The 16,591-nt window shown below is 42.7% G+C and overlaps 1 protein-coding gene across 1 annotated transcript; it reads right to left on the reverse strand.

The window, feature by feature from the left end:
• Positions 1–790: 790 nt before the first annotated feature.
• On the reverse strand, positions 791–1,862 carry LOC144753297 (transcription factor HES-5-like). Its single transcript, XM_078641035.1, has 3 exons — positions 1,803–1,862; positions 1,350–1,530; positions 791–1,011 (listed from the first exon to the last, which is right to left on the reverse strand). The coding sequence occupies exons 1-3, from the start codon at positions 1,860–1,862 to the stop codon at positions 791–793; spliced, it is 462 nt and encodes a 153-aa protein (XP_078497161.1).
• Between the last annotated feature and the right edge of the window lie 14,729 nt (positions 1,863–16,591).

A 16,591-nucleotide genomic window follows, 5' to 3' on the forward strand; every position in this document is an offset into this window, starting at 1 on the left:
CAAAATGGATGTAATATTCACACCGTCCACCCAAGATGGATGTAATATTCACACAGTCCACCCAAAATGGATGTAATATTCACACCGTCCACCCAAGATGGATGTAATATTCACACAGGCCACCCAATATTGGTGTAATATTCACACTGTCCACCCAACATGAATATAATATTCACACTGTCCACCCAATATGGATGTAATATGCACACTGTCCATCCTACGTGGATACAATATTCACACATTGCCATCATCTGTGGATATGGTACTCACCCTTCGAGTTATATAATATTCCCACACTGGTCATCCTAAGAGAATATAAAAAAGTTACACTGTCCTGCACAGAAGGATATAATATAATAGTCAGACACTGCCCATCCTGTGGGGATAAAATATTCACTCGTTGGCCATCCTATGACTTATTACATAAAATGCAATCATTTCATCCTATCAGGATATTCACAAATGATCCGCCCTAAAAGGATATGATCCTCAAATTCTGCCCCGTCTGCGAGGATACAATATTCGACATTGTCCAACCTTTATGGATGTAATATTCGCTCACTGTCCATCCTATGAGGCTGTAGCAAATGCTCTCCCTCCTGCGAGCATATACTATTCACTTTGTCCATTTTAGGAGGATATACAGTCACTCTTCACTCCGCTCCTTGGAGTGCAGTAAACTCCCCTGCCCAGCAGGGCGCGCTCCAGACTCGAGAATGAATATTCCCCCTCAGAGAGGACCGAGGCCTCGAAAGAAGTCCGAAGAAAAGTCCAGGCCGCGGCCTCCGCATTACCAGGGTCTCCACGGGGCTCTGGGGCTGTCCTGGGCGGGCTCTTTAGTGCTGCTGGGACAGGACGGAGGCCGAGAAGGACACACCGCCTCTGCTGCGGCCGCAGGTCTATGGAGGGCCCGCAGCAGCTTCATGCGGGTCTCTGCGGGGGCCCCGTGGAGGGAGAGGAAGAGCAGAGAGTCCTGGAGGCACCGGGAGTGACCTTCACTGGAGGCCGCGGCTGCAGGGAGAGAGGAGGGGTTAATAGTTGTAGATTTACACACCAGGAAGTAAACACACATAAAAAATTCATTTGAAGCTCTCTAGATTGCTTTCTTCTGGTTGCTGAAATTGGTTTACATGTAGTTCTGATATTCTTATAACACGAGTTTAAGTAAAATAGCACTGGAAATTGACATTTAAAAGTCATAATGAGCCTGCCCCGTGTACCCTCCCGATGCGACTATTACCAGTTCCGTCTCTGCACTAACTAACCCAAACCACCCCCACACGCAGACAAACACAAAACTGCAGAGAACACCCACTGCACTTTTAACCCTTCAATTTGCTGCCTCTCACCTGGTGCCGGTGTCTGCACGCGCTGGGCCAGGTACGTCACTGCCATTTCCAGGATATCCGCTTTCTCTGCTTTGGGCGGAAGTTCATGTTCCTCAAACTCTCTCTGCAGTAACATCCTCAGCTGCTCAATGCTGCTGTTGATGCGATCTCTCCTCAGCTTCTCCACCGCTGGCTTCCGAAGCTGCAGAGAGAAAAGGTGGATTTGTTATTTTAGTGAAACAAACGTGTAAAGTTGTCTAAAGTCGATAAAAGGTAATAACAAAGCTTATAGTTACTTCAGTGTGATAAACAGTTCAATTAAATAATGTTAATTTAGAGCAAGGGTATTATTAAAAGATCAATAAATACAGCCACAGTTGATATAATTTACTGGAAGCTCATTTTAAACGTGCACTTTTTCTATACACGAAAAAACAAAGTATGCTTTTTGAATATTAATGTCCAGACTCTTACCTTTCTAATGTGTCTCTCCTCGTGTTCTTCATATTTCCTCTCGGTGCTGAAAGGCGCCATCTTGCCCGGTGTGGGGTGAAGAGCGCGGTCTCTGCAGTGAACCCACAGTGATCGGTGTCTGAAGAGCTCGCTCCCTCCGGCCCTATTTATCCCCCACCGCCTGCAGGGTAATGTGTGGGTCTGGAGCTGGAGAGAGGTTCCCACACTCAGCAGCCAATCAGAGAGCGGCAGGGACAATAGACGTGTGGCACATTACAGAGCGGGAGGGGTGGGGGACATCTGGGGCCCGGATACAAAGGATCAGAGTGTGGGAAAGAGCTGTGCGTTGAAGTGATATGAACCCCGCCATCTGCCAGGAGCTAAACGGTGTCTGTAGCATTACATAGGGGCGGGTGCGGCTGCAGTGCTGAAAAAAAGCATGAATGAGCGGGCCCATGAGTGAACCCATTAATGCCCATAATTTTTTGTTTTTTTAGTGAAAGTTTATTTCTATTCAAATCTGTCGATGTGCACTGTAGCAAGCAGAGGGAATGTTTTTCTATTTTGTAAAATATTTACCACCAATCATTAAGTTTAGTCAAAGGAAACAAAACCCCTCTTTTAAAACTTGAATTTGTGACTCACCCTGTGGCTGGGAAGGAAAGTTCAATATGCAGCGTCATGAGCGTGAGGTAAAATAAACAATGCGTCAGTCAGTGACGCGGGTAACACCCTCGCTGCACAAGCTCCTGCGTGGAGCTGTCCAGTGCTGAACGCGCCCGCACTGGCCGCAGCACTAGATTCAGGCAGGTAAGTAAAGCACTGCATTGATGTGGTGTCTTTTTCGAGGATGTAGTGAAGCAGCTCCTTGTCCAGTCCATGGCAGGCACCTTTTACACTGTTTGTGAAATAATGTGATTCATATTTTTTTTGCTCTTCAGCCTGGGTTCCCATCTCCACGTGCCCTGGTTATTTTGCTACACAGCCTCACGTGCGCCCCAGTTGTGATCCAAACGTGTAAACACCTTTTTGTGTAAAGTCTCCATTTCTTATTTGGGATTGAGAGATTTTCCGCACCCGGCGTCACTTTGCTAAAGTATCTGAAGAGTTAACCGTGGAACTGTGTTTTTGATTTCCCGTTTTTAATATACTGAGACCCCTGGGTGTGTTCGTGGTTGTTTATAGCCCAGTGTGACGTGATATAGCCCAGATTTGACCCTCCAGTAATAACCTGCCCGGTTCTCGGGTCCTTACAGGACCGGCGCACCGAGGCCTCGCCGCTGCCACAGGCCGCTCCCCAGATGGCGGCTGCAGATGAACCCAGGGGAGGGTCAGATTCCCTGGAGCCGGAGGCCTCTGTGAGACATGCTTCGATTGTACCCTCTGAAGGGGATGAATGGGCGACAGTGTGGGAACCTCCGGGAGTCTCAGGCCCCGGCCTCAGAATCACAGCCCTCCAGCAGACCACGGGTCTAGGATGCATGTGAGGGGGCGGGAGGTGGGGGCGCGGGGGCTTGGAGTCGAAAGAGCATCAACCTCTGCCCCCACACCTCACCTGCCTCTTGCTGCAGGTGAGTATTTTTTGGGCTATTTGGGGTAGTTCACGCTTAGGGCTCTATGACATTTTTTTCACAAAAGGCATACACACTAAATTTGCACCATTTTTACCAACATCCTGGGCTTCTAAAGGTACTCAATTAATTCAATAATCTTTATTTCGGTTATAAAAAAACATACAAGATACATATGCAATAAAAACAATCAAGTTACAAAATCCGCTCCCATCTCTTCCGCCAAAAATTTTAGTGTACCAATTGACGCCCAATAAAGGTTGTTGATAGTATTTAAGAAAATAAATTAAAAAATGTAGTTTAAAATTCATAAATATCCAGAAATATCATGATCATAACCTTACAGTGTTATCAATTCATTTAGGCCAACTATAATTACATCATGTTATTTCATTTTTTTGTTTCTTTAAAAAAGATTAAAAAAAGGATTTTTTTTACATTACTGGCATTACATTCATAGGTCCATATCATACCTTTGAGCACTTATTTTAGCTCATCTATGGGTTATACTGCAAGTCCCTATAGCTTCAAGCCCCTTCTCCTCCTTACTAAATCCACAGAAAAGAGGTATCTGCTTATCCTAAAGACAATTGATTAAGTAGTTTCCGTTTTAAATATTCTTTCCGCCTCGCCAAAACGTCTAAACCCCAAAAGACGGCAGATAGGTTTAATCCATTTTCTTCTAGGATGAATGTAAGCAGGGCAAAAGAATAATACGTGGGCTTCATCCTCTTTTGCACCAGTATTACAGAATTCGCAGCTAACCACGTCATCTTTCACTGCATTACATATCCATTTAGTAGTATTTACTTTGATCTGCATAATACCATAACAGAATTTTAGGTACAGGGATTTAGAGAGGCCTAGTAACATTTCATCCATAAAAGGCTCAAATCTACTGTCTGTGTTCATCGCAAGATACCTCAATGATAGGGTGCCTAACTTGGGGTTATTTAAATGGGAATTTAAAACAAACGCCCAGTAACTTAGTTTTAACAGCTTTTTACAACTCAAAGTTAAACTTTCAGGGTCTTCCCAATAGTGTTTCAGCCCCAACTTGGTGAACCAGTCCTCAATGTGGGTCAGCCATGCCAACTTCGTGTTACTTTTTATTCTTAAAATGTCTTTTAGCGCATCTGTATAATCAGTTAATTCGTCTGTTGACCACACGCAGACCCAGTACAGTAGGGGCCTCAAGACCGCGTAGTCATCAGTGCGATGAATGTCTAGATCCATTATGAGGGGAAGTAAAGGTGTACACCGTGGAATACCTAATCATTTCCTGAAAAAGATATTGTCTTGTAACCTAAAATAGTCTTTTGCCACATAACCCCATAATTCTGCCCCATAGAGAGAGGAAGATTGTGCCTTGAATTTATATAACTCTAAAGTTGGGGACACAGACTTAGATTGGCTACTCTTATGCCGCCTTGCTATCGGGACTAAGTTCTGAATAAGAGTAGTTTTACTTTTGTCTAATTGCGCTTTCCAATCTAATTTAGTGTCTAAGGTAATGCCTAGTAATTAAAATGGTGCACATATTCGATCCTTTCCATAATCACAGTCAAGGTTTTTTATAAGTTCTGTGAGGATTGACCGCCATATACTTGGTTTTAGACAAGTTAATCTCCAGACCTTTAGTTTCGCAATAAAGTCTGAAAGTATCAAGTACATTTTGTAGGCCTTTGGGTGTCTGTGATATTAAGATAGTATCATCTGCGAACAGGAGTGCAGGTACGTGGGCCCCTCTCATCTTGGGAGAATCATGTTCGCAGTCCAAGCGGGAGTCTGGTATATCGTTCACATATAAAGAGAACAATGTTGGGGCCAACACGCATCCTTGCCTCACACCCCTGTTCACATTAATGCGGTCTGTCAATTATCCGTTTGGACCCCATCTCATCCTAGCATAGTTGGCCTCATGGAGCCTAACGATCTGTGCCAAAAGTTCCCCAGGGACGCCCTGGTCCCTTAGTCTTGTCCAAAGGGCGCCCCTGGGGACCAGATCGAAGGCTGCCCTGAGGTCAACAAATGCAATGTACAAGTGTGCCTTTTTTATTTTAATATACTTCCAGATAATGCAAAGAAACCTGAACACCTGGTTGGTAGTGCTGATTTTTTCTCTAAAACCTGCATGGTACTTGGTTAAAACTCTGTTTCCTCCAATCCAGGAACTTAATTTAATTAAAATTTGCCTTGCAAATACCTTTTGTAGGACATCAATTAAACTAATTGGTCTGTAATGGGCCGGGTTCATACAGTCGCCCTTCTTGAATATGGCTACAATCTCTGCGCCCCGCCATGAATCAGGGATAGAAGCACCGTTTGCATTGGCATTAGACAGTCAATTAATGTACGGGGCCCATATCATATTCTCATGCTTCCATAAGTCCCCAGGCATCCGATCCGGCCCAGGGGCCTTCCCTGGTTTTATAGCATTAATGGCGTCCCTAGTTTCTGACATACTAAAAGTCAAAGGTGTCTCACTTAGGTTGGAAACTAGAACTACATAACCAAGGGTAGCCTCACTATTAGTGGGAGCATATACATCTGAGAAATTGGATACCCAGGTGTTGGCATCTAGATACAGGTCCCTTGGGCAAGTTCCGCTTCTGTAGCCTTTTACGATCAAGCGCCAAAACATGGCCTGGTCATTTATTTTACATGTATGAAGTAACTCAGACCAAATGTGCTCATTCCAGCATTTCTTTGCATTAAATACTGCGCCTTTGTAGCACCGCCTTTTCTCCCTTAATACTAAGACGTCATTGCCTTTTGCTGCCTCAATAAGTTCCTTTTTGGCATTGCGGCATTCCTTGTTGAACCATAGGTCACCTTTAGGTGGTATCTCTAATTGTCCATTTTTTAAGGGCGTTGGGATCTTGGTTAATATTTGTACAAGTCCCTTTAACATGTTATTGTGAATCCCCATAATAGGAATCTCTTTTTCTGAAAGATTGGCTTATGGGGAGACTAATTTTACGTATGTCTCGTAGATTTTTTTTACGGTAATTTCGTTCCCTAATACTAGTGGCCATTTCAGAGCTCTACGATTATTTGAAACCATAGGCTCCGTTTCATTATTTGTAAGGCTTTTTTTCCCCTTGTCATTAGAGTTGAATAATGACGCACTAAGCGTCAAATTAAGGGGAAAATGATCACTCTCTATGCGGTTTTCCACTACAAGATCACTTGGCATAGACCAGAGTGAAATTTAGACCATTACATAATCTATATGGCTGTAGCAACTATTCCGCTAAAAAGTCGGCTGGCTTGGACTATCTGATGGTAAGCGCCCATTACAAGCACGTAGGCCATGGGCAGCAGCCAATCGCAATAACTGTGCTACAGCAAGCGAGCAGCAAACAGCAGGGCTGGTCTCAATTGCAGGAATATTATTTGCATTATCCTTTGCCTCAAAAATATTAATAAAAGGCCGACTATCGGTTCGATCTTACGGTTGAAGTCCCCCCCAATGATTACCATAACTCTTTGGTCAAGCATAGAGAGAATTTTATCTAGCTGTTCAATAAATTCCACTTCTTTATTGGCAGCATATGGCCTGCTATAGATATTCAGGATGCAAACCTCCCTTTTATTGGGGCCTATAAACTTACCTCCTAATATATCCTGGCTGTTGGAATCAATTTGCTTTAGGTCAATTCCCAATGTAATTTTTGTCCAAATTACAAGACCCCCAGAAGGTCTTCCTTTAGTTAAAGTAGTAGCAGGTATACTAAAAGTTGTATAACCCACTTTAAACGGGCTTTCAACGGCCCATGTTTCTTGGAATATAACAATTTCACTATTATCAATATACTCTTGCCACATGGGATCGCTTAGATTTTTCCTAATGCCCGCAATATTCCAAGACATTAACTTTATATTTAATTTTATGTCTATGTCGGGTATATTATCATTTATCCTTACAATATTGGCTTCTACTACTTGTATAGGCTCTATGCTATTACATAGAACTTTACTAATGCTGGAGTGGCCTTTGGTTTTGTCATCCTGATTTTCTATCACAGTGGATTTATCGTTCCTCTTCCCTCTAAGAGTTAGATTTGCATGACTTCTAGCGTTAAATCTCTCGTCGCTTGTCTCGTTATTCAAGACCTCAGTATTAGTAGAACTAAGAATTAAATCCTCTATATTACTTTTAGGGGAGAGCTCGAGGGTCAAATTTCTGTCATTCAGGGGATCTAATGCCTTAAAAATTGTTGAGGACACCCCATTACACACACTTACTATTCTATTGTCCGTAGTGCTAAGTCCTAGTGGTATACTACGTCCTGCTGATCTCAGTCAGTCGACCCCTTCAAGCGATTCAAATCGATTAGTTGTGGGAATATGAAATTGATTCTTGTACCCATCCAGAATCCCCAGAGGATTAAGATTAAAATTAGATTTTACAAAGTCAGTTGGGCAATATAAATAGCTTAAGTCATAAGTGTATATGCCACTATTACTTCTTTGACAGTACGGGTCGCAAATATGACCAACCACTCGTCTATCCCTAAAGTTGACAATAATGCAGTCTCCAGCTATATCTTTAGGTCTGCGCCCCAACCAGCTTATTCTTCGAACATACAAAATCTCGCCATCTATGTGGCTCGGGAGAGGTCTGTTCTTATTTAACCAAAAGGTTACCTTATTTTTTAGTTCTGGGTAGGTTTTTATTTTGCCATTCTCTAACTCGGGGACCACGGTGAGTACAACTGCATATGGGAAAGACTCTGGGGGTAAATCGATACATTTTAGCACACATTTTTGCTTTGTGGTATTAGGTGTTTTCTTGGCTGCAGGTATGCTTTCCTTAGTCTGCCTAGCTACTCCATACCCCTGAGCCAACTTCCCCTCCCTCGTCCCCGGCTGGCCCGCTCTCTCTGGAGTCATGACTCTACCTATTAGAGGTGCAGCAGCTTGGCTATTTCTGTTTATTATCAAGGGGGGTGCATTAACTACAGTCGAGGTGGACAGGACGGAAGCTGTACCTGCTGTTTCTTGTGGTGTATTATTTACCATTATGCCTTGCCTAGGTATACACTCAAGCAATTTTTTCAGGGTACCACAATTATCTACGGTAATCTGTTCGAGCTTCCCCAGTCTTTCACTAATTATCTTTGTCCTCTCTAAGAGGGGTAGAAATAAAGACTTAATCAATTGCTCGACATGTGCCATCAAACCCTCAGCAGTTTGCAATGATGGCAAAGTGAGGTCAACCGTCTTGATAGTTGGTAGTGTTGAAGACGGGGTAGGTGACAAAACAAGTGATGGCGATGTAGTTACTCGAGGAGCCATGGTCTTGTCTGTCCCATTTTTAGTTGCTTTAGAAATTTTTATTATCTTTGGGCACCTTTCCTTTATGTGAGCCACCTCCGCGTTTCCTCTTAGCAGGGGATGTTGTTCCTGCAATTTGCTTTGAGGTATGGGATTTAGGATTTTGTTTAGATGCAGGCCTTGTGGAGTAGTGTGGGGCAGCATCATTACATGTATCATCCATGACAGAATTATTACTTAAAACAACAGGACTACTCTCACTTATTGTAGGTAAGTCAAGGGAATTAGGCGGCCTCTCTATCTGATGTTCATTTCTGACACCCACAATGTTATCTCTATTGTGTACATATATTTCCAAGTGGTTTGGTTAGATAGCTGACATTATAGTCCCCCAGAGATGATCGTCTCAGATACATTGGTTCCAGTGAGAGGCGGCGTTCTGTCAGGGCTATTTCATTTTCTAACGCTGATGTTGCCCTAATTATGAATTGATCTCATGTCCCATTGATAGAACCCCCCGTCGCAACCCTCCTCCTGTTCCTTGTACGTGACGCCATTAAAGCAATAAACAATAAGTGGTTACCAAATTCACCTTGCCTACCCCCGAGCTATGGCCTAATAAACAGTCAATTTAGCACAGCAAATACCATCAAGTTATCGGTGTCCTTACAGTTCTGCTGGTGTTCGAGGGGTGGCCCAGCCCAGCCTCTTCCGGGCTATGACGGGCGCGGATGGAACCGCCCTTGGTCCGGGTTTCGTCTGGGCAGTGCCCGGGCACGCCCGCGTGCGTCCCGTGCTGCGGGAGGGCAGAGATGTTTTTAAGCACCTCCCGGCGCTTAGTTGGTGATGCTAATAGATCGCGCCGCCGGGGACTCTGGGTAATGGCGTCTCGGCGCTAAAGAATCGAACGTTGCAGTCCCCCACGGACTGATCAGCAATGGCAAAACAGCGTGGCAACGAAGAAGAGTGATGGGCCAATGGTGAGTCAGTAGCTAACAGCAGGTAAAACTGGCGTCTAAAGGTACTCAGGGTTTGTGAATTTCCCTGGAGGGGACTAAGAAATTAGTCAAAATATGGTAAATGTTGTTTTTTGGTGAGGGGGAGGGAGTGCTGCAGAAGAAAGAGTTTGTTTATTTTCCTGCAAATGGTATCAGCAAAAGGTTTATGGTGCAAAAATCCCCATCCTCTCAGCTTTCAGGAACAGGCAGACTTGATTTAGAAAACCACATTTTTTTAACACAGTTTCAGCATTCTACTGGGCGTTAGCCTATTTTTCCCATTTTTGTGCTTTCCACCTCCTTCCAGTTTGTGGTGGAAATGGGTATGAAACACATGGTAGATACCGGATAGCCATATATTTCTGAAAACTAGTTAAAACTGTAAATTCAACATGTGGACATTTGTGTTGATTGTACAAGGTTTTCCAATAAAAAGTAACGGTTGAAAAAAAATGAAATTGAGTTGATTAAATCAGCAATTTGTGCCTATGTTTTCATTGGTTACTTTTTCTTACTATGGCAGATTTTCAAAAGTAATATTCCGTTATGACCGTTGGACCCTTCTAGTCGTGGGGAGATATAGGACTTGTAGGTTCTTCAAGAACCCGAGGTACTCAGAGCCAACATCCGTGCTGGACCGTACAATGTTTTTTTTTATTTTGGACCGACTGTACAGAAATTCATATGGCAAAATTGTAACACACAGAAAATGGGTCTGAAAGAAAACTCAATATTTCTCAAATGTACACCAGATACTGAGTTTAGGAGCAGTGTTCCTTTGCACATCTCTGAATTTATGGTACCCATACTGGCATGTGTTTTAGAGGGCATTTTGTAAAATGTCTTCTGTGATACACGCTTGTTTACATTTGAAAGGCACAAACATAGAGATATTTGATTGGTAATAGCAAAGGTTCTACTATGCAGTATTCCCACATGTCTCCCGGTAAAAATGGTAGCACACTTGTGTGGGTGGGCCTTGTGCCTGTGACACTAAACAACCCAAAATTTGATCTAGGAAACATCATGTTTCATCCAGCAAAATGCATGTCTTTTTAATAAGGTGGCTAGCTGTGGATTTTCAGCCCCATCTCAGCCGATACCTAGGGAAATGTGAGAAAGTCATCCTTTTTGCCATGATTACCCCTATTTAGACTGCAACTGGTGGTAACTGACTCTTACTGCGCCTTGGGCTCTGCTAACCAGTCCCAGGGCCAGTAGTCGGATTAAAAAGGTATATGGTAATTTGGTGTAATTACAATTGGCATTGACAACCTACATGTGAATCTCTAGTGTACGATAGGGCATGTATGTTTAGAGGTCCAGCAGATCTCTTGCACTTAAGTGTGCACTGCTGTGTAGCATACTGTCATTTTTAAAAGTCACGTTGGATTAAACCCAGACCAGTTGACTGGGGTGAATATTTGCATTGTCCAGCATTCCGTCCATCATCTATTCTTTTTGCTTTTGTCGCCCTAAGTGGGAAGGGTATGCCCAGACATGGGTCCCATGCTAACTGCGCCACTGGATTCAAATTAGCCTGGCTGATGAGGGGTGTTACCCTGAAACCGGTCCCAGGATGCTTGTTTCTGGTCCTGGGAGGACCTGGCTTGGCAGTACGGGCTGGACTTTTCTCATGAGGAGCAGGTTCAAGACTGATTTGCATATGGCTGAGTCGAAACTGGGGCACTGTGGTGGGGAAAACAATGATGGATTAAACCCAGATCTGTTGACTGAGGGTGAATGTTTGCATTGTTCAGTATTCTGTCCATCATCTGTTCCTTTTGCTTTTTATTTTTAAAAGTCAGCCCTGCTTTGCAGGCTGCTTTTAAACTGAAATGATATGCAAATTCAACTTTGGATTTAAATGTACTTCCAAAGTATGAAACTACATTATTTTTACATATACGTCTAATACTCTGAAAGGGGCAATAGGCCTTTATCCAAACCTGAATTATCCTCTGGCATTAAGCTCACATGCTGCAGTTTGGACTCACAAATATGTGATGAAACACAAAAAAATCAAGCCCTAAGCAATGACTGGGCTTGGCTTCCAAAAATACTTAGTAAAGGGCATCTTGATCAGAATGATTTAAAGTGGAGCTGTTTGTACAAAAATAATGAATTCACCAATATTAATATTTGTTCATGGAACATACATGGCCTTACTAGGTAATTAGAAGATCACGATACAATACATTTCATTCAGAATTTAAAAATGTTAATGTTCCGGGTAACCTTGGAAAGGAGCAAAGAGCTAACTTTGCAACTCGTTCATCTGCTTATGGCAGAGCAAAAGGTGGGCTTTCTTCTTATGTGTCTCTGGCTCTAGATGGTTCCGATCATGTAATTGATTTCCAATTGACTTGGCTATTATGTTTCAAAATAGATTTTGAAACACCAATTATTTTTCTAAATGTTTATTTAAGTGTAAAGAGAGTGGTCAAGAAGACTCAGTTTACAGTATTATGGGAAAATATCAAAACTCTATCATATCAACATCCAGCAAATAGTCTCATTGTTTCTGGAGAACTTAATATGCACCTGTTTACTAAGAACTCTGGAAACCTAAAGAGAGACGGCAAAGCTATGGCCAAGATGTTTTTCTCCCAATTACAGAACTGTGAGCTTATGCTGCTACAGGAGGATACCCAAAGTAATATGGCAGGTATCCGAACTTTCAAAAATTCACAACAATATTCAACCATTGACTATACCATTATTTCTAAATGATAGTCGATTAGTGTTATTGGGTTCCAAGTGGTCGCCAGAGTGGAAAGCGTTCATAACCCTCAATGGATTACATTATCACTCGCAGTGGACTATTTACCAAAGTCAAGAATTCTTGACTCAGGATCAGTTACTTATAACTTGAGAGTGCTAGCATGGCATTCAGCAAATTAAGAAAAGATGTTTGCCTTCTTAGACCCTACAATAGAATTACTACTAAATGAGTGCCATCATGGGAAATCCATAGTGGAAACTTGGCCCTGTCTTCGTTCTTCATTAGTTGATCATTTTTTGGCAAAACCAAAGTCCGGGGGAAACCCTACTAGGATAAAAAGAAATGCGTGGTACTAACAGAGGCTCCATCTAAAAAATAAAATTAAAAAAGGCACTTAACAAAGCATCTCAGGTTTTTTGCAATCAACCAAACGGTGTTGTCAAACTCACCAATTTGTGCTCAAAAAAGTATCTGAGAAGATCTTTTAAAATGGAATTTGGACAGCAAAAAGGGAATACAATGATTTGCTGTAGGTAAAATTGTATCATGCTTCTGTGTGATATATCCATTAATACTGCCTTGGGGGATTATGTGTGGTATGTCCATGCTTTCTGACCTGGGTGATATGCGTAATATTTCCACAATTACTTGCCTGGGTGTTTCTCGTGTCTATTTTTGGAGTTCTCTGTGAATGTTTATGGGTACGTATGACAGGCTATCCTGGTGCTCGTTATGGTCATAATTTACTATGCCTTTAAAATTAATATAATTATATATGTAACTAGACTGGGCACTGTGGAACAAACATTAAACCTGGCACTAATTACCCAAGAGTACACCAAAGCCCAAAGGGGCAGTATTCACTTCGCATTTATGGACCTAACTTGTGCCTTTGACACCGTAAACAGCTGGAAATTATGGTCCATAATGTCACAAATGGGGATTGATGATGCAATTATTTTTCTGTTAAGTAGGCTTCATGAATGCACCTCAGCCTCAGTGCGCTATAGTAACGGAGGAGACATACCAGAAGAATTCCCCTCGGATAAAGGGATAAGACAGGGGTATGTTCTGGCCCCTTTCCTCTTTTTATTCGATATAAATGGACCGGGGAGATCGACTCTGTGAGGTGGGTAAGGACATCCTGAGATTAAACATGTGTGAAATCCCCGTATTACTATACGCTGACGATGTCGCCCTGATAACCAGGACAGCAAATGGCTTACAAATACTGCTTGATTCTTTTAATGCTTTTATGAATGACCTGGGGTTAAAAGGCAATTGTATGAAATCTTTTATAATGAAATATGGACCAAAAAATTCTAAAACCAGGACATTTTTATTGTGGGGTGAAGAAATAAAAAGATCTATATTTTACTTATGTGGTGGTACCATTTGATGCTGAATTTAATTGGAAACATGCTTTAAATATTAGAACGATGCAATTTTTAGATTCGCTGAAAGACTGGGTCACAAACCGGCCAAGGAGATTTTATGCATCTACAAGTGTAAAAGCCTTTCAGTGGTAACCTTTGGGGCTGGGGGCTGGGGACTCGTAAATTGTAAGTCACAACAAGTAATGGAAAATAAGTTCGCAAGGAGACTTTTATCAGTGCCCCGAGCTCCCCTGTTGCTTTTTGTCATGAAAAAGTAGGAATGAGTTACCTAAAAGATAACATTGCATTACAACTGCTGTTGCGTTGGTTAAAACTCTGGAAAAATGCTGAGGCAACCTTTGTAGGGCAATATTGACTGATTGTATGGCACTGGACAAGAGCCTAGACATACCTTGGCTAGATATGTTAAACTGAATTTTATTAAAATTGATGTAACAGAATATTATACAAACCCTGACACCGCAAAGACTATTTTGTCCTCTTCTATTAAATCCCTTTTTACCAAAGACATGAGCGGACAGATACTACCTGTAACACGACTAATCATCCAGAGCATTTTCTCCGGCTACAAAGAGAGCAAGCACATTATTTACAAATTGATTTAAATGAGAGGCGGAAATTTCTGCTCACTAGGTTGCAGTTAAAAATAATCCATTACCTAGTGGCTTTTCACGCTCAAGGCTCATGGTTCCCCTCACTCCCAGCATGCCCCTGAGATAGTCGTTCATGCCAAAGCACTATGCACTTTATTTTATTCTGCAGTTTTTATACTCCCCAGAGGAAATGGTTTATTTGACCACTCTTACTCAGCTGGGATTAGAAATCACAAATTAGCTTTCGAATATTTACTTTCCCTTGAGACAACTGAAATCATATATTGTCTTTTAAACTATCTTTTCACTACTTTTAAGATTTGTAGCAAATATAAACTAATGACTGTAATGTATATTTATCTGTGTTTGTGGACTTGTTTTTTTTCCCATTTTGTAAATGAAAATCTGTATGTGCAATCTTTTAGGGCTCTTTCAAGAGTTGAATAAAGTATTTTCTGACTCTGACTCTATATAAGCAATGAGAAAAGTGTTATAAAATGCACCGTTTTTGTCTGCCTTCCTCCAAACTTCTCTTGGGGGGACAACTCCCCAGACACCCCTGGCAGTGGTTAGGCTTGCTCGCTGCGCTCGCTTGCTGTGCACTGTATAGGGGCTGGTCTGACAGAATTTTCCAGGGCCACTTTGGGTTCCCACTTTGGCCCTGCTTATTTTGAGTTGGTGTCCTTATTGCTAGTGGTAGTTGCATTCTTACCCCTACTAATAATCCACCTTCCAAATCTTTCAAAACTAGACACCCGGGGTAGTCCAGGCGGTGGTGACTTGCATGGCTCTCAGCAGGTTTTGTTACCCAGAATCCTGTGTAAAGCTTAAACTGTGCTTAAAAACACATTTCCTTGCATTTCTGCGTCCTGGCATCTGCAGGGAGCCACAAAATTCCAACCACAAAGCATTCCCTGAAGTCTCCATAGAAAAACGATGCCTTAGGCGTGTGATTAAGCCAAGTGACCATGACACGAAAGGGTGAAAATTGCAACATAGAGACATCACATTTTTCAAATAAAAATGATGTGCTTTTTGCAATGTGGGTCGTTGTGGATTTTGGGCCCCAGCTCAGCAAACACCTACAGAGACTTCTCTGAGGGAAGCCAGGAGCACTATACACACGTTCTGCCCCGCAACAACTATGGACACCTTATTTCTTTAATGAACTTTTAGGATCTTTGGGGCCGATTACGACCATTGCATAGGCAAAAGGGACCGCCCACCATAGGTGCAGCGGTCCCACAATGCAAATTACGATGCACCCGCCACACTGGTGGGCGCATCCAGTATCTTTACATTGCGGCGCACTGCAGCACCCGCCACAATGTAAAAAGACATGTTTTGCATATGTATGTACAACGTGACAGGCACCGTGCGGTGCCTGCCACCTTGTACATGCATATGTAGGGAGGGAACATGGGTAACCCCCACGTGCAGCACCCCACCCCCCTCCCGCCTGGGGGCCCGCAACAGGCCCCCAAAGCATTCACCACCTGTCTTTTTGCGGCGGGATCTCCGCCCAAAACGACAGGCATCCAAATGCACACGGCGGTGCCTGCAAGGCACCGCCAGCATACCCCCAGTGTACCATGTCCCACAAGGCAGGCAGTAAAGGACCATCTTGCGGGACCACGGCGCCCGCAAAGACCATCCGCCGCGGTACCAATCCCCTTCCCACCACCATCCTGATGTGTGTTAGTGGGAATATTGAGGTTGATGGCTGGCGGTCCACCATCGTAATCGGCCCCTTAGTCTCGTCTATTGCAATGAGTACCACAGACCCTAGCTTTTATAAGTTTGACTCTCTTATTTGACAGACTATGTTTTAACATGGGACATTATGTGCCGCACCCATGATAATTTTGAAGCTTGTGCTGTCCAAATTCCCCAGTGCATTAAGGGGATTTGAACCTGTCTTGAATTTAACAATCACAAACAAAACAGTTACAGTTGAAGCCTTGAGAAAGTCGCCTACACGACGAAGCATGTGTAGGCTGTCTGCATCTACCCTCCAACTACGTGTCAACCAATCAAGAACTAACTTAACTTTGTATGTACATTTGGACTGTATTATTCAGTCCACCTTGTTTATCTTGGAGTATTATTGAAGTTAAAATTAAATTGACAACAGAGTCAGTTTTATATTACCTTGGTGCTGTGCTCTGAATTGTATTTTTGATTATGTAAGTATATAGTAAAGTTCTTTTCCCTATATAGAGTAACACTGCTTTTTTGCCACT

The sequence above is a fragment of the Lissotriton helveticus genome, chromosome 5_1 (assembly GCF_964261635.1).
Source record: "Lissotriton helveticus chromosome 5_1, aLisHel1.1, whole genome shotgun sequence".
Lineage (NCBI taxonomy): Eukaryota > Metazoa > Chordata > Amphibia > Caudata > Salamandridae > Lissotriton > Lissotriton helveticus.